This window comes from Brachionichthys hirsutus, chromosome 19 (genome assembly GCF_040956055.1).
Source record: "Brachionichthys hirsutus isolate HB-005 chromosome 19, CSIRO-AGI_Bhir_v1, whole genome shotgun sequence".
Classification (NCBI taxonomy): domain Eukaryota; kingdom Metazoa; phylum Chordata; class Actinopteri; order Lophiiformes; family Brachionichthyidae; genus Brachionichthys; species Brachionichthys hirsutus.
Window position 1 is genome coordinate 1,183,801 of NC_090915.1, and position 18,728 is coordinate 1,202,528.

General features: G+C 47.0%; 3 protein-coding genes across 3 annotated transcripts in view; 1 reads left to right on the forward strand and 2 right to left on the reverse strand.

Annotated features, from left to right (window-relative positions):
• Positions 1-2,866, reverse strand: part of LOC137908429 (lysosome membrane protein 2-like) — an 11,913-nt gene extending 9,047 nt beyond the window's left edge. The window contains 1 exon segment of the mRNA XM_068752834.1: positions 2,744-2,866. Coding sequence (XP_068608935.1) covers positions 2,744-2,866 — 123 coding nt within the window.
• Positions 1-18,728, reverse strand: part of LOC137908944 (guanine nucleotide-binding protein G(I)/G(S)/G(O) subunit gamma-10-like) — a 46,708-nt gene that overhangs the window by 16,402 nt on the left and 11,578 nt on the right. The window lies entirely within an intron of this gene.
• amacr (alpha-methylacyl-CoA racemase) lies at positions 8,019-17,109 on the forward strand. Its single transcript, XM_068753002.1, has 6 exons — positions 8,019-8,091; positions 15,057-15,332; positions 15,734-15,877; positions 15,996-16,156; positions 16,338-16,524; positions 16,596-17,109. Exons 2-6 carry the CDS (start codon positions 15,086-15,088, stop codon positions 17,003-17,005), a joined length of 1,149 nt encoding a protein of 382 aa, XP_068609103.1. The 5' UTR covers positions 8,019-8,091; positions 15,057-15,085; the 3' UTR covers positions 17,006-17,109.

Sequence of the window (18,728 nt, forward strand, 5' to 3'; positions counted from 1 at the left end):
TCGAGATCCACTTTAAGGTGGATTCCAGTTTGCTGTTTAAAGCTCGTGTCAAGATATGCGCTGAACTGGAGTGTTCCCGTGATCTAATGTCATCATCTACCTCAGAACTTATTGTTTTTGTTTCCTGGTGACTTGATTTAATTTACTGTGCATGTTATTATTTTTGTTGTATTTATTTCAGTTATTTCTATATTTTAATTCTTAACTTTGTTAGATTTTCTCCTTTTTTTTTCTTTTTTTTCTCTCTTTTCTCTTAGAGCGGAACGAGTGGGCGGTGCGGGGTTACAGGGTTGGGTTTTTGAGTGACGATGGTATGGAGTTATATGAAGCAACTTTATTTTGGATGGTGGTGTATATTTCTTTGTATTTTGATATATTTGATTACAGAGTGTTTGTTATTGTTTATGTTCTGTAACAAAAATTCAATAAAATCTATGTACAAAAAAAAAAAAAAAAAGCTCGTGTCAGGCTGTTCTATGTACGACTAATAAAGTTCTGGGGATTGAACCGGAGCTTCCACAGCATTCATAATCCGCTCCTCATCAGGGACGGTGGGCAGCACCTCCACGCCGGCGGGGCGGGGCGGGGCCTGTTGAATCGTACGGACGTTAAGGCGCCGCCAGCCCGGCCCGTTTCCCAGTAAACCCAGCAGTGTGAAAGAGGCTGGGCGCTGCTGGGAGGGTAACCACGGCGGGGGAGCGGCCATGCGGGAGCGAGGGAGGAACAGCGTGCGTGCGTGCGTGCGCGGTGCTCATGCACGTCCTCCTCGGCTGCGAGCGTGAAACCGTGCACGATCAGCGACGCAACAAACGACTCGTTCCTGCTGCAGACCGACTCAGAGTAAAGTAAACAGTATCTATTTATGATGCAACGGCGTGTAAATAAGGCAAACGCCAGCGATAGCGGCTCGCCACAAGCAGCCATCAGCTAAACGCCATCTTAAATACCTCAATCGTGCGGTTTGGAGCTCAAACGACGTGAGACTTCAAAGGACTAAAGTCCCGTAGATCGTATATATAATATAGATATTAAGACAATCCAAACGGAACTTCTGTCAACGCCTCCTGTTGCTCTAGCAAACATCGGAGCGTTTCAAAGGGGCAAGCTAGGCTAATGCTACGTGTAGCATCACGACACTAGGTCGTTTTTTGTTCTGCATGGCGTCTGCGCAGTAACGGCAGCAACACCCAACCGTCACTAATGACGACGCACTCATTGATCATTGTGGTTGATCAATGGAGCTAGCCTCGTAGCTGGCTAGCTGGCGCCAACGGCGATGGAGCGGCAAACCACAAGGAAACGTCTGCAGAGACCGAAACGAGAGGAAGGATTCTTGCAGCCCATTATTGTTCTCGATTAAAGTACGAGGCGGACGGGAGGCCCGGAGGATCACATGAAGCTGCACTCAGGAGATAAGAGGGTTGGGCGGAATCCGTGGAATCGTTTGTGTGTTTAACCTGCAGCCCTGAACCCGAACAAGAAGATCCTTCACAGGCCTTCAGGACTCACACGACGCCCAACCATCAACGCACACGTCCGTGTTTCTGACTCGCAGGGACGTTTTGCTCCGGAGCTTTCTGAGTCACGTGTTACACGGCGCCGACCCAAAGCCTCATTCCGAGCTGCAGAATCCGCCTGGGAACCACGGAGTCACGTAAAAACCGGGCGTGAAGACATAAACACACACGAAGGGGTGATTTCTATTCATCCTCCATCCGAGCACGCATCTCAGAGCTGGCCCCGCCTCCTCCAGCGGCGTAGAGCCACGCCCTCGGGGAGACACGCCACAAATCAAAGACAAGCAGGTAGACGCACCTGGTCTGATGCCGACCCCCGATCTGTTGTCTCATTAGCTACCTGCGATCGTAAAGCACTTTCATGTTGTCTGAATTCCCCGGTGTGGTGTCATAAATGTGTCATAAAGTATAACGCAAGTATAACGCAAGTATAACGCAATTCAGGCAAGATCAGCAGCAGAAAACCGGAACCGAGGAAGAGGAAGAGGAAGAGGAAGAGGAGGAAACAACTCATCTAAATTACATTTCTTAATTTAGCTAAACTCATGATCCGAGGTTTACGAGATAAGCCAGTTAGCATGTTCTCAGGTCTGTAAAATGCAAACGTCTGACGGGCTGTGATGTCATAGGATGTATAACCTGGGGGGGGGGGTACACCCTACTGACTGCTAACAATAGTTAGCATTAGAAGCAGGCTTCAATAATACATATCTCAACTATGGGCCCCCCCAGCTCCGCGTTTGGGTAAAGGGGGGCATGGGCCCCCCCAGCTTTGTGTTTGGGTAAAGGGGGGCATGGCCCCCCCCCAGCTTTGTGTTTGGGTAAAGGGGGGCATGGCCCCCCCCAGTTTTGTGTTTGGGTAAAGGGGGGCACGGGCCCCCCAGCTCCGTGTTTGGGTAAAGGGGGGCACGGGCCCCCCAGCTCCGTGTTTGGGTAAAGGGGGGCACGGGCCCCCCAGCTCCGTGTTTGGGTAAAGGGGGGCACGGGCCCCCCCAGCTTTGGGTTTGGGTAAAGGGGGGCATGGCCCCCCCCAGCTTTGTGTTTGGGTAAAGGGGGCACGGGCCCCCAGCTCCGTGTTTGGGTAAAGGGGGGCACGGGCCCCCCAGCTTTGTGTCTAGCAGCGGCCCTGGAGTGATAACTTGTAGTAATCCTGAAGTGTGTGCGTGTTTACGCGCCACTCGGTCACGCGCTTCACCAGAACTTCAGAATGAAAGGTGTGTTTTTACCTTTTTCAGCCGGTTGTGCATCAACGTGCGGAAAACTTGCGACACGAGCAAACCGATCCCGGCGACCAGCAGGAGGGCGGAGACGATCCCGGTGACGGTGGCCGCGCAGGTCCGTCGCGTCATGTTCGCAGGTGCCGCACCTGAGCTTGTAGCGTCCGCCTCGTTTAGCCGTCAGCGCCTCCCGTGACGTCACAACTCCGCGCTGCTTCTTCTTTGTTCTCCACAGAAGTTGAAGCTTCTCTCGCGGGATATGTTCGATTTGTCCTCCAGAGTGTCCCTGCGGGGAGCGGCGAGGAGTTCGGGAACCGCCCGGACGTCAGAAAGCGCTCACAATGCAGAAGTAAAGTTCGGAGGAGTATTTGTAGCGGGCCGGGAAGTATCTCCCGCCCTCCGCGCGAGGCGGGCGCTGATTGGTCGGGACGGTTTTTGCCCCCTCAGGCGATGCCAGAGAGCGTCTCCTGTTCGGAGGGCGCTTAAATAGGCCATTTCGGGGGGGGGCGCCACTGAGGGGTAATAACGATGTAATAACTTCTCCTCGCTGCTCCAAATGGAACGTACAACTCCAATGACTCACAACTGTGCGTGTTTATGGACGTGACGTCATGGCCCGTGCCGTGAGTCTGGTGGTTGGTACAATCTAGCAAGGGTTGATGACGTCAAATGAAATCCAGACTGTGATGGTTTAGTTTGAATGTCAACCTTTATTTAAATGTATAGCATACATGTACACACCCTGCAGGCCTCCTGACCGACACAAAGGTTAAAGGTTAAAGTTGACGCCACTGTTAAATGCTAGAACACATAAAAGCATTTACATTTAAGGATTAATGTGTTTAAAGACGCTGGAGCAGGTTTAAGGACGGCGATGAGATCCCGTTCGGGGTGGAGCTGGTTTCTCTGGCTCTGTTTGGGTTGTACTTCTATCCTCCTGTATAGTACTGTTGTGCTTGTACTTCTATCCTCCTGTATAGTACTGTTGTGCTTGTACTTCTATCCTCCTGCATAGTACTGTTGTGCTTGTACTTCTATCCTCCTGTATAGTATTCTTGGACCAGCGTGTGGTTTAGTGGGACTCGCTCAGTCTTTGTGTTCCCAACGAGGCTGCAGCTTCGGCTGCGTTACCTGTCCTGTTTACTTCCTGTTTACTTCCTGTTTACTTCCTGTTTACTTCCTGTTTACTTCCTGTTTACTTCCTGTTTACTTCCCCTCCTAGCAGCAACCCTCGGCTACGTTTTGTTGCCGTGTTTTTCTCATTGCTTGTCTTCGCATTGTGCTCCAGAGACCTTCTTCAGACGGAGGAGAGGAGCGTTCCTCCACCAGAGAGAAGACGAACCAAATGAAGAGGAGGCGGACAAACAGCTGATCTCCATCGTTCATTCTGCCTCGCCTGGGATTCCACACCTTCGTGTTGTTGCTGAACGATCCCGGGTCCATCAGCCCCACATTTCAAGGCCTGCCTGCAGACAAGCTCAGAACGTCGTTTGAAATCCTGCCTCTGATCCACTGATCCCCGGCTCCTCCCGGCTCCTCCCGTCTCCTCCCGGCTCCTACCGGCTCCTCCCGTCTCCTCCCGTCTCCTCCCGGCTCCTCCCGGCTCCTCCCGTCTCCTCCCGTCTCCTCCCGGTTCCTCCCGGCTCCTCCCGTCTCCTCCCGTCTCCTCCCGGCTCCTCCCGTCTCCTCCCGGCTCCTCCCGGCTCCTCCCGGCTCCTCCCGGTTCCTCCCGTCTCCTGATTAGTTCATATTCAAATCTGTTCGTCACGATTCGGACGACACTGGCAGACGGAATCCCAAAAGCACGGCAGGAGGGAAAGCATGGAGCAGATTCCTAGTTCATGTTTAATGAAGCAGGGTCCAGAATATCAGGTGATCAGTCCAAATCCGACCAGGAGCAGAATGAGAACAAGGAAGTCAGGCAGGAAACAGGAATACTGGGAAGGTCGCTAACAGGCGAGCAGGGAACTGAGCTCATTCCAGAAGTCATGACGTCACCGCTTCACGCAGCAGGTCACCTGACAGGTGCAGGAACGAGTTCAGTCTGTGAACCTGTGAGCCTGTGAGCTCACCTGCACCCCCCACCCACCTTTATTAACCCTTTCTACACCCAGACGTGGCTCGTTTTTATTTGCATCATCAAAGCCGCCGCGGATTTAACTGTGCAAATACTGCAGCTGCTGAACGGGAGGCGAGGCAAACCCCGGCGCCGCCTTCCTCTGCTGCTCCAGGCAGGTTGGGAAACACGGCCATTGTCTCGCTGCCCCCTGCAGTTTGCACCGAATGGAGCCTCGAGCATCAAACATGTATGGATCATAACAGGAATCATGGGTGCAGCGTTCCTGTAGGGCGGCGCCGCCTGCATTCGCTATTGGGCTCTAACAGAGATCATTTTGTTTGTTGCTTGTTTGTTTGTGCCAAAACGAGGCTAAATGGATGATTTCTCCAAAGCTCTGCAGAAGGATGAAGCAAATGTTGGGGAAAATACCAGGAAGCTTCTTTCCCCAGTTTCCTTACCAGATGACGATTTTCCAACATTTCCACAAACTGCTGAGCTGGTATCCTGGGAGGCCTCCTCCTCCTCCTCTTCTCCAGATGTGTGGGATTGTTTGTCCTTGTCCTTGGAAAGAGAATACAATTTATGTGTCTGCGGTAACGAGAGATACACTGAAGCCCGAAGCCGACCTCGAGGGTGGATCACCAACTCAAACGACAGACCGGACGCTGGCTTTGAACACACCGTGAAGATGAGATGGTTCTGTTGGATTGGAGGCATCTGCTTCTTCTCACACGTCGTCATGACGACCCTCCGTGTTCAGACCGCGGAAAAACTCCTGCAATCAAAACACCTCAAATCCGTCTCTATCGGCTTTCGGAAGGAGCTCCGAGACGACAGTTCTGTCTGTCATCCAGGGCCGAGCGTCCGGGTCACTATCAGCCCGGAACACGTTTCCAAAGGAAGACGGGAGCCACGAGGTCGGAAGAGGCGGCCGCTCAGAGTTTATTCACCTTTGCTACCCAGAAGGCATCTGACATTTAGAAGCTGCAGGCAGTCAAACATATATGTTAACGTTACTATAGCAGCACAGACCTCCCCCAAGCAGCTCGCTCCCCTCCCCTCCTAACTGGGTCTACACCGTCCACACAGTGATCTGGATCAGCACCGGAAGGTTCTAGATGGTTCTTGGTGTCTTTATACACCAACATGAAGAGTCAAAGTGAATCAGAGCTGATTGTATTTTTAACTGATTAAATGGGTTTAATGTTAAAATTATATTATATTTCCACACAACTTGTCCGGATGCAGCGGAAGAGGAAACATTCCTTTGTTTTGTTTGTTGTTTATTTATTATTGCGCCTCTTTGTTTCTTTACACACTCGTTCTATCACAGCTCAGTAAATGTTTGTCCTTTATGGTTTTTAATGTGAGATATTTGAGGGGCTTATTTCAGTGCATATTAACATAAATACACACCCACTGTAAACATTAACAACGTCCGACACTCAGCAAATATTAGAAACACCGTTTCCGTGCCCAGTGGTAACTTATCACATGACATAAAGCAAGTTATTATTGTGTAATTACGTTTTTAAGAAAACGATGTCCGTGTTTTCTGTCGCAGGGTTTTCTTCTTCTTCCTCTCCTACATGTGTAGACAATGTACGACAAAGTTAAAGCAATTACATATTTTAAACTTTTAACCTGTAACATTGGGAGGAGTTAAAAGGAGTTCTTACTGTGAATGACCGATAGTGGGCGCTACTGCTCCACTTTTAAAGTTCCTGTTGATTACAGCTTCTGCGTTTCCCGTTTTGACACCAGATTTTAAAACATGTGTGTTAGCTTCTTTTATCTTATTTCACTTGTCTGAATTTGCGGTAGTATCAAGTTATTTTAATGAAGGTGTGAGATCTTTGTGTGGGGTTCTAAAACAAATGTAAATGTTAAATAGCCCATACAAGTTTAAAAAGTACAACCCAGAAGTAAGAATTGGCAGAAAGGTCTACATAAACCTTTTCTTAAGGACAGATTAATCCCTTAATTCTAATTCATTTGAACATAATATATATAATATATTCCTGGAAACCTATCAAGGTGCAAACTAGAGGACATTTGCATTACATGTCAACAATTTTAAATATCTCTGTCCATTACTGACAAAGGAAACCAGACAGGAGGAGTTTTCCTGTCCTCTGCTGCCCGGTCCAGGGTCCATGACGACCGGTGTCTTTATTGCTGCTGTGTTTGCTTACCTGTGACTCATGTCCACACCTGCAGCAGCGGTTCACCATTAACCGTTTGATGTAGCATCTCAGTTCCAGTGAAAGCTGTGAAAATGCTTACACTAAAAATGGAGAATTAAAAGTAAATTCAGAAGAAAGCAGGTGTTTGAACATGTGTGCAGGACGTAGCTCTTTACTTGTTTAACTGTTTAACAGCTGGATGAAACAGCGGCCCATGTTTTGTCTGCAACAATGTAGGATTATCACAAGAGTAAAATCCTGTAACAATCCTCAGATAATCAAACCCGCTCTGTGAGGGCGAAGAGAACATCCTGTCCAGATGAAAGTGTTCATGAGCAGATTCAAGAGAAGATCTGTTTACGATCAGGATCTGGATCCAATTGCACATATATCGGTGGTTGAGCATCACGTTTCCCACGGCATTAATATTTTCCTCTTGACCAAAATGTTTTCTTTTTCATAATATTGGCACAATATTAAAAAAGGCTTTGAAAAATGATCCAGGATCCGCATTTGAGCCTAGATCTGCCTCAAAATGTAATCACCTCTTCCTCGACTAAAGATCCACCCACACGTCCGAGGCCCAGCGGTCCTCCCTAATTCAGCGAATGTTCTGCAATAAGTTAAAAAATCATCTTTATAAACCATGAAAACAACTTCACGACCAAGGAAACGACCAAGGAAAGGAAAGAAGCAAGGAAACGAAAGTGATCTTCGCTGGAGGAAAACCTTTCTAACAACGCTTGTCTTAAAATAGTAAAAAAAAACTCAATTTCCCAGAATTATTGCGAGCGCCGTGCCGAGGTCACCCGGAAGTATCCTGGACATAGTTGCACTTATCACGGCGTACACCGAAATTCAACCGGCTGGGCGGGGTCAGCGCTCAAATAAATAACGTCTTTGATTTGCATCGATATTGATGACGTCACATAAAGAGTTCTGCTACCACGTCTGAATAGAATCACTTTATTACGGAGAGAGTTCGAGGAAACATGACTCACCTATAAAGCCCGCCCGCCCCGGCGTTGACCGGCGCGCCCCGGTGTGTGACGCACGCAGCAGAACGAACCGGCTCCGGGCTGAGGCTGCCGGTGAACCGAGCTCCCATTCAGGTATCGCTCTCTTCCGTGTTGACGAGGCGCGTTGTTTCACATTCATCTAAAGGTATCGCGCACGTGTAGACACAAATGCGTGCCTTCCGTTGGTCTGCACGCTAAAGCGGACTTTGAAACTGGGTCAAAGTTCAATCGAGCCACGTTAACTCTGCTTAGCATGAAATCCAAGTGAACATCAAAACACGTCAGAATAACGTTAACGTTAATGTTTCCACATCAGTGACTTCATTAATGCTCTAGAGCAGGGGTCAGGGGTCAGGAACCTATGGCTCGGGAGCCAGGTGTGGCTCTTTTGACGGCTGAATCTGGCTCGTAGACAAATCTTTAATTATTAAAAATAAAATAGCTATACTCCTTTGCGCATGCACGAACCGACAAAGGTCACCGGCAACTAGAAAGCCGGTTCTGGAGGTCCGAATGGCGTTCTGCTCACTGGGAAAGGGACAAACAAGTCGTTGTGTCTATCGGTGCACCATTATTACCCTGTGTTTATTTTTTATTTTTTTTAACTTTATTCACAGAAAAAACAAACAAAACGAAACAACAAGTACAAATAATAATAATAATAATAATAATAAATTTATAAATAAATAAATAAATAACAACAACAAAAAAATAAATAAATAAATAAATAAATTAAATAAAAAATAAAAAATAAAAAAATAAGCTACTACAAACAGTGTTCTGAGACCGGGCATTACACAACATAAATGAATTACCATTGCAATAACTTAAAATGAAGGCTGATTTGTGACATTGAGAAAGTTCTTGTTTAAATCCCATTTTCTTTCAAAGACAGGTGTTTGTAACCGTAATTGTGCAGTCAATTGTTCCATAGAGTATACTTGTCTTATTTTTTGTAACCATTGTGCTATTGTAGGTGGTTCAGGTTTCATCCAGCAGATTGTTAAAATTTTCCTTGCAGTCATTAGCAAGAGATGGAGTGTAAATTTTTGATCCTGGGAGAAACTGTCTGGGAAAATGTCCAGCAAGAAAACCAAAGGGTCCATCGAAAGATTGATTTTAATTACTGTTCTCAATGTAAATTGAACCTTTTCCCAGAAATTAAGAATAATAGGACAGTCCCAAAAGATGTGTGTTTGGTCTCCCACCAGTCCACGGTTTCTCCAGCATTTGTCAGTTGTGCTACATTTGATGAGGAAAGATTTTAAAGGTGTTGTGAAGAATCTCATTTTCATCTTCCAATCAAATTCTTTCCAAACCTGACTACCCACCCCCCTGTGACAGCCAGAACAAATACTTTGCCAAACCTCGTCTAATGTGACATTTAACTCCAATTCCCATTGTTGTTTAATATGTTGAGTATTGTCCATGATATCAATCAGCAGCTGTTGGTAAATCAATGACAATTGTTTTTTCATTACTCCACCCTTTTCCACCAGATTTATAAAATGTTTCTCTATGTTTGTTGGTTCTCTTAATATATCTTCCCAGTCAGAATGTTTTGTGATATAGCTTCTTATCTGCAGGTACATGTACAAATCACTTGATGGCAAATCAAATTTACTTCCTAGTTGGGCAAAAGTTTTAAATACATTTCCTTCAAACAGTTGATTCACTGTGATGAGCCCCCTCTCAGCCCATCTCCCAAATCCGCCATCTGATAAAGAAGGGAGAAACTCAATGTTTCTATTTATAGCCATCGCTCGGGATAAGACAGCCTTCCCCTTCAACTGTTTTTGTGTCTTGTTCCATATCTGTAATGTTTGTTTAACCCATAAGTTTGATATATTCATTTTTTTCTGAGATTGCGGGCTCAGAAATGGAAGACTGGAAAGGGGAATCCCCGACAATGAATTCTTCTCCATAAACACCCACTGTGTTTCTGGGTCACTAATAATCCATGATGTCATTGCTTTTATTTGGGCTGCCCAATAATACAGTTTAAAATTAGGTAATCTTAAGCCCCCATTTTCCTTGCAAGACATTAAAACCTTCAGGCGTATTCTTGGTCTTTTATTCTGCCAAATAAATTTTAACATCCATTTATCCAGTAACTTAAAAAAGGATTGTGGTATGAAGACAGGAAGGTTTTGAAACAGAAATAATAATCTAGGAAGAATATTCATATTTATGCATGCAATTCTCCCAAAAAAAGAAATTGGAAGTATATCCCATCTATTTAGATCATTTTTTATGTCTTTCAATAATTTATCATAATTTGATGAAAACAGCTGTTTGATTTTAGGGGTAAGAATTACGCCAAGATATCTGAACCCCTTTTCGGAGTGTCTGAATGAAACAAGATTATCCAGCTGTGACGGCCAATTTCCAGTGATCATTAATGCTTCTGATTTGTGTGTATTGATTTTATAACCTGATACTGTGCTATATTCCTTAAGACTATGGATCAGGGCTGGGACAGAAATGATAGGATTCTCCAGAAATAATAAAATATCATCAGCAAAAAGCGACAGTTTATGCTGGACATTAGTATTATCTCTTATTCCCTGTATAAGAGGATTGGATCTAATCATTTCGGCTAATGGTTCTATACTCAGAGCAAATAATGAGGGAGACAGAACTTCCCCCTGTCTAGTACCGCGTCCCAATGAAAAGAAATTTGAGCAATAGCCATTTACCCTCACCCGTGATTTTGGGTTTTTATAAAAAGTTTGAACCCACTTAATAAAATTATTGTTGAAACCCATATGTCTCAGTGTCTGTTGGAGGAATCCCCAGTCCACCCGATCGAACGCCTTCTCAGCGTCCAAACTAAGAAGCATTGATGGGGTGCTCCTTCCCTGCGCCTCTGTTTGAAGGTTTAATGCCCTTCGAACATTATCAGATCCCTGTCTGTTAGTAATAAAACCTGTTTGATCAGGTTTAACAAGCTTTCTTATAACTTTTTGTATTCTGTTTGCAATGATGGCAGTAAGTATTTTGAGATCAACACAGAGGAGGCTGATGGGGCGATAAGACATACATAGAGTTGGGTCCTTGCCTTCTTTGTGAATAACACAAATAATAGCTTCAGACCATGACTGAGGAGGATCACCCTCTGCCAAAGCATAGTTATAGACTTTATCCAAAAGTGGCGTAAATTCCTTCTCAAACATTTTGTAGTATTCTCCTGGAAGACCATCCACTCCTGGAGCTTTATTATTTTTAAGTTTTAATATGCTATTTTTTATTTCTTCTTTAGTGATTGGACCCGTTAAGAGATCAGCCTCCTCTTCAGTCAGTTTGGTGAGCTCTATAGAGTTGAGAAATTTCTCAGTATTTTCTTTTTTATTTGGACAGCTTTCTTCTGTATATAATTCCTGGTAGTAAGTAGCAAATGCTTTTGCGATATTCTCAGGTTGCAGTAAAATGTCCCCTGTGCTTGGACACTTGATTTTGTGAACCACTCTACTTGATTGTATTTTTCGCAATTGAAATGCTAGCAGCCGGCTTGCTCTATTTCCCTGTTCATAATGCTTTTGATTTGTGAATCGAAGCTGCCCTTCTGCTTTATAGGTTAATAAATCATTTAATTTCTGCCTACTTACTTTCAACTCATTCAATATAACATTATTTTGTAATCTTTGGTATTCTTTTTCCAACTTTCTAATTTTGTTTTCCAATTCAATTTGTTCAGAAAGTCTTTCTTTTTTTAATCTTGAAGAAATTGAAATAATATTTCCCCTCAGGACGCTCTTGGCTCCCTCCCATAATATGGACGGAGATACTGTGTCATTATCATTAAATTCAATATACTCTGTTATACCTCTTTTAATTTTTTGTTGAACGCTTTCATTATTTAATATAGATACATTAGCTCTCCAATATTTAAAGTTATTATTTTTACTCAACTTTAATTTCAAACAAACTGGAGCATGGTCCGATATGGTGATTGCTTCTATACTACACTGGGTAGCTCTGTGGGAATCTGCCCCAGACATCAAAAACATATCTAACCTAGAATGGCTGCCATGTACATGTGAAAAAAAAGTAAAGTCTTTTTCCCGCGGATGCAGCCGTCGCCAGACATCAACCAAACCCAGCTCATCCATCAGTGCACAAAGACTAAGAGTCTTCCTGGAGATTGGGCCAAAGTCAGAAGGGAGCCTGTCTATAGATCCTTTCAAAACACAGTTAAAGTCTCCCCCTATTAGGACAATTCCCTCGGCTTTGTCAGCTATCAGTGCTGCCATGTCTCTAAAGAAATTAGGACCTTCCTCATTTGGGGCATATAAATTAAATAAAGTTAGTTTTATTCCACTTATACAACCTATAACCATAATATATCTCCCCTCTTTGTCCCTGAAGGTTTTTTCATGACAAAAATAAACTGATTTATTAAACAGAATTGCCACTCCTCTTTTCCTCCCATATGAGGAGCTATACTGCTGGTCGACCCAATCTCTCCTCATCTTCATGTGTTCTAGTTCAGAGAGATGTGTCTCCTGAAGCATCGCTATGGCACATTTACATTTTTTCAGTTGATTTAGCACTTTTTTCCTTTTAATCGGGTTTCCCAAGCCTTTGACATTATAAGTAACACAGATTACATTATCCATCACTTTTTATTTTTAGTATAATTAAACCATGTCTTGTTTCAAACATATTTGTTACTGCAGATAAATCATTACATATAATAGAATAATTGCCAAAACTAAGTCTCATTGACAAAATAACATTTGTAAATAATAATAATAAACAAAAAACAAAGAAAACAACAAAAAGAATAATATGGGCTTCCACATACCCAACTGGATAACCTGACAGTAACCCAGTCCCTGATGGTTCTCGGGCAGAGGTTGGTGACCGGTCCTCCACGGGAATAACACATCGTGTGTAGCCGCTGTCGTCCAGCCGCTCAAAGAGCGGCACGTTGCGGCTTAAGTGGTCCTCCACTTGATGCTCTTCACGTCCCGTCCTTAAATGAAAATCTTGTTTTTTATTCTTCTAACTTATATTAATAAAAATAGTTTATCCGTCCTCGGTGCTGAAGAAAGCTTTGAACTCGGTGTGGGAGAGTGTCGCTGGGCCTCTGCTCGCTCTCCTTCCTGCAGTGCTCCATCCATCTCGGAACAACTCCGTCTCCAGGCGCTCCCTCTCGTCCACTCTGGTCTGCACCCCCAGCTCCGTTAGTGATGGTAGAGCGTCGGTCAATGTCGCGAAGGTCTTCACTCCATTCTCCAGAAACACTCTCAGTTGTGCAGGGAATATACACTTGGCCTGGATCTTCTTCAGCTTTAGCTGTTTTACTACATCCCGCACCAGTGCTCTCTTCTTCTGCAGCTCGGGAGAGAAATCGTGGTCAAAGTAGATCTGTCTTTCTTTATATATAACTTTTCTCTGCTCCCAGGCTTGTCTCAGTATAATGTCTTTAACTGAGAAATCCAAAAACCTAACAACAAGCGAGCGTGGGGCAGCATCGGGGCTCTTGGGCTTGGCAGTGAGAGCTCTGTGTGCCCTTTCAATGACGATGTTTAGCTCAGAGGGGAGTCGAAGAACAGATTTAAGCAGCTCATGTACAAAGATCTTAATGTCTCTTCCTTCGCTCTCTTCAGCTACTTGATAAATTCTTATATTGTTTCGTCTTTGTCGGTTTTGCATCCCTTCGCATCGGGCAGTCAGATCCATTTCTCTGTGTAGCAGGTGTCTCAGAGCCCGTTCATAGCGCTTAGCGGAGTCTTCGTTAGCACTAATACGTTCCTCTGCCGCTGTAGTTCTTTTTTGCAGTTGTGACATATCTTCTTTCAACTCATGTACAGACGTCTCCAGTCTTATTAGCGATAATTGTGTTCGCGTGTGTCCATCCTGGTTGTCTTTCCTCAGTTTCTGAAGTTCTGCGAGTATTTTCGATTCGCCGTCTAGCATGCTAGCATCAGCTGTTCCGGTCCCACTCATTGCTTGCTTCAGAGTTAGCTGTTTCAAATTAGCGTCTTTGTCTGTAGCTGAATCCAGTTTGGGTAGTCCTTTACTTCTCAGAGATGCAGTCATATCTTGTTCGTCAAAAACCACCGAGTATTAACTATTATATTCGAAAACATTAAGCTACGGACGGAGCGTGTCTTCAAGCTGCTGTCAACATGACGTCACCGGAAGTCCCCCCTGTGTTTATAACGGTCTAATACACCATTATTACCCTGTGTTTATAACGGTCTAATACACCGTTATTACCCTGTGTTTATAACGGTCTAATACACCATTATTACCCTGTGTTTATAACGGTCTAAGACACCATTATTACCCTGTGTTTATAACGGTCTAATACACCATTATTACCCTGTGTTTATAACGGTCTAATACACCATTATTACCCTGTGTTTATAACGGTCTAATACACCGTTATTACCCTGTGTTTATAACGGTCTAATACACCATTATTACCCTGTGTTTATAACGGTCTAAGACACCGTTATTACCCTGTGTTTATAACGGTCTAATACACCGTTATTACCCTGTGTTTATAACGGTCTAATACACCGTTATTACCCTGTGTTTATAACGGTCTAATACACCGTTATTACCCTGTTTATAACGGTCTAATACACCATTATTACCCTGTGTTTATAACGGTCTAATACACTATTATTACCCTGTGTTTATAACGGTCTAATACACCATTATTACCCTGTGTTTATAACGGTCTAATACACCATTATTACCCTGTGTTTATAACGGTCTAATACACCATTATTACCCTGTTTATAACGGTCTAATACACCATTATTACCCTGTGTTTATAACGGTCTAATACACCATTATTACCCTGTGTTTATAACGGTCTAATACACCATTATTACCCTGTGTTTATAACGGTCTAATACACCATTATTACCCTGTGTTTATAACGGTCTAATACACCATTATTACCCTGTGTTTATAACGGTCTAATACACCATTATTACCCTGTTTATAACGGTCTAATACACCATTATTACCCTGTGCTTATAACAGTGTAATACATCATTATTACCCTGTGCTGGTTGGTTTATTCTGCCGTGCAGAACGTTGATATCCGAGCTGTGACCCCGTCATGGCGCTGGCTGGAGTCCGAGTCCTCGAGCTGGCAGGCCTGGCTCCTGCACCATTCTGTGGCATGATACTGGCTGACTTTGGGGCTAAGGTGATCCGTGTGGACCGGACCAAGGTTTCTACATCTGTGGACACGCAAGGACGAGGGAAGAAATCTGTGGCCATCGACCTGAAGACGTCAGAGGGCTTAGCTGTCCTCAGGAGACTCTGCATGCGGTCTGACGTGCTGCTGGAGCCCTACCGTAAAGGTGAGACATCAGGTAGACCCTTTCAGCCACCGGTCACAACAGGTGTGATTCGTTTAGTTACTATAGTAACGTTAAAGAGAACCAAGCGAAACATTAGCACAGTCTCTCTCCTACTTCAGGTCGACTCAAACCCAACCTGCTCGCTTAGACTCCGCCTTCCTTCGTGTCTTCGGTTCGCCCCGGCTCCACTCGTGGGCTCGAACTCTGAGAATCTGTTTGCCTTCAGAGGCGTTTTAAACTCTGCTTTGTTTTTTGAGAACCGAGGTTCCACTGTACATTAAAATTCAGAAGTACGTGTAAACAACATACTTCTTTTGAAATACTTCTTTTGTTAGGACATAGGACGAGGTAGACGAGGTACCGTGTTTTGCTGCAGGTGAGTTTTTCCTCCGACTGCTCAGGTGTGATGGAGAAGCTGGGTCTTGGTCCTCAGGAGCTGCTGAAGGACAATCCTGGTCTGATCTACGCTCGCCTGACCGGATACGGGCAGAGCGGACCTTTGTCCACTGCAGCGGGACACGACATCAACTACCTCGCCATGTCAGGTGAGTACAAGCACCTCGGTACCGCGTGTTTGTACTGCGTGTTTGTACTGCGTCTTTGTACTGCGCCTGGCAGCGACTCTAAGGTGATCAGGACGATAACTCCTCCTTTGTGTCTCAGGCCTCTTGTCCCGGCTGGGCCGCAGCGGCGAGAAGCCCTACGCGCCGCTCAACCTGCTGGCGGACTTCGCCGGCGGCGGGCTAGCCTGCGCGCTGGGGATCGTCCTAGCGCTGCTGGAGAGGACGAGGTCGGGGAAAGGACAGGTGATCGACGCTAGCATGGTGAGCAGGTCAATGTAAGTCAGGCTTCGTTCCACTGCTGGACGTCGTGTGGAACGCACACGTTGCTTCTGCGTGGCGTTCCGTCCACAGGAGCAGAGCGTCCAGCGCGGACGGTTTGAGTCCGAAAGATAAATAGTTGTTACATCGGATGCGTCGAGTCGTCCTTCTTCATTTGCTCCAGGCCGAAGGAGCAGCGTACGTGGGCTCGTTCGTGTGGAAGTCCGGGAGCGTCGGAATGTGGGACCGTCCGAGGGGACACAACCTGTTGGACAGCGGCGCTCCCTTCTACGACACCTACCGGACCTCCGATGGGAAGTACCTGGCCGTGGGCGCCATCGAGCCGCAGTTCTACCGCCTGCTGCTGAAAGGTTGCTACGGAGTCCAGATGGGAGGCGGCCCCGTTCGTTCGGTTATTGACGAATCCGCCTTTCCTGTCCAGGCTTGGAGCTGGATGCGGGAACGCTGCCTCCTCAGATGAGCTTCCGGGATTGGCCGGAGCTGAGACGGACCTTCGCGGAGCGCTTTGCCTCAAAAACCCAAGCCGATTGGTCGGAGGTGTTTGACGGGACCGACGCCTGCGTTACACCCGTGCTGTCGTTGGATCAAGTGAGCTCACACCCCCACAACCAGGAGAGGGCGTCCTTCATCAGGGACTCCAGCGGGGAGGAGAGCCCCCGGCCGGCACCGGTCCTGTCCCGGACTCCAGCGGAGCCTCGCCTCACCCCGGACCCTGTGATCGGACAGAACACGGCGGAGGTCCTCCAGGAGTTCGGCTTCACAGCAGCAGAGATAGAGCGGATGCAGGCGGGGGGGGTCGTCCAGACGAGTCCCGGGAGGGCAAAACTGTAGAACCGTCACTTCACTGCGAGAGGAAGCCCATAAAATGTGATCAGGAGTTTCATTTCTTCTTCTGCCGTTAATCAATAGAGTCCGATCAGAATAAAGATATTCAAACAGAAACGGGAAGTTTATCTTCATCACAACGTGTTTCTACAAAGACTTGAATAAAATGCACAGAAGCAGAATTCAGAGACGCTCGGCGGCGAGGAAGGTCTGCAGCTCCTCTTCATCACTGCTTCGTCCTCCAGGCCGGGTCTGCTGATGAGAGGAAGGTCTGCAGCTCCTCTTCATCACTGCTTCGTCCTCCAGGCCGGGTCGGCTGATGAGAGGAAGGTCTGCAGCTCCTCTTCATCACTGCTTCGTCCTCCAGGCCGGGTCTGCTGATGAGAGGAGGGTCTGCAGCTCCTCTTCATCACTGCTTCGTCCTCCAGGCCGGGTCTGCTGATGAGAGGAAGGTCTGCAGCTCCTCTTCATCACTGCTTCGTCCTCCAGGCCGGGTCTGCTGATGAGAGGAGGGTCTGCAGCTCCTCTTCATCACTGCTTCGTCCTCCAGGCCGGGTCTGCTGATGAGAGGAAGGTCTGCAGCTCCTCTTCATCACTGCTTCGTCCTCCAGGCCGGGTCGGCTGATGAGAGGAAGGTCTGCAGCTCCTCTTCATCACTGCTTCGTCCTCCAGGCCGGGTCTGCTGATGAGAGGAGGGTCTGCAGCTCCTCTTCATCACTGCTTCGTCCTCCAGGCCGGGTCTGCTGATGAGAGGAAGGTCTGCAGCTCCTCTTCATCACTGCTTCGTCCTCCAGGCCGGGTCTGCTGATGAGAGGAAGGTCTGCAGCTCCTCTTCATCACTGCTTCCCCAAGCAGCTCGCTCCCCTCTAACCGGATCAGAACCCAGAGCACAGACCTCCCCCAAGCAGCTCGCTCCCCTCTAACCGGATCAGAACCCAGAGCACAGACCTCCCCCAAGCAGCTCGCTCCCCTCTAACCGGATCAGAACCCAGAGCACAGACCTCCCCCAAGCAGCTCACTCCCCTCCTAACCGGATCAGAACCCAGAGCACAGACCTCCCCCAAGCAGCTCACTCCCCTCCTAACCGGATCAGAACCCTGAGAGCACAGACCTCCCCCAAGCAGCTCGCTCCCCTCTAACCGGATCAGAACCCAGAGAGCACAGACCTCCCCCAAGCAGCTCACTCCCCTCTAACCGGATCAGAACCCAGAGAGCACAGACCTCCCCCAAGCAGCTCGCTCCCCTCTAACCGGATCAGAACCCAGAGCACAGACCTCCCCCAAGCAGCTCGCTCCCCTCTAACCGGATCAGAACCCAGAGCACAGACCTCCCCCAAGCAGCTCACTCCCCTCCTAACCGGATCAGAACCCAGAGCACAGACCTCCCCCAAGCAGCTCACTCCCCTCCTAACCGGATCAGAACCCTGAGAGCACAGACCTCCCCCAAGCAGCTCACTCCCCTCTAACCAGATCAGAACCCAGAGCACAGACCTCCCCCAAGCAGCTCGCTCCCCTCTAACCGGATCAGAACCCAGAGAGCACAGACCTCCCCCAAGCAGCTCGCTCCCCTCTAACCGGATCAGAACCCAGAGAGCACAGACCTCCCCCAAGCAGCTCGCTCCCCTCTAACCGGATCAGAACCCAGAGAGCACAGACCTCCCCCAAGCAGCTCGTTCCCCTCCTAACTGGATCTACACCGTCCACATGGTGATCTGGATCAGCACCGAAAG

Coding starts and splice junctions, on each gene's coding strand:
- amacr (XM_068753002.1), top strand. CDS start 15,086: ATGGCGCTGGCTGGAGTCCGAGTCCTCGAGCTGGCAGGCCTGGCTCCT. Junction 15,878..15,995: donor CAACTACCTCGCCATGTCAG/GTGAGTACAAGC, acceptor TTTGTGTCTCAG/GCCTCTTGTCCCGGCTGGGC. Junction 16,157..16,337: donor AGGTGATCGACGCTAGCATG/GTGAGCAGGTCA, acceptor CATTTGCTCCAG/GCCGAAGGAGCAGCGTACGT.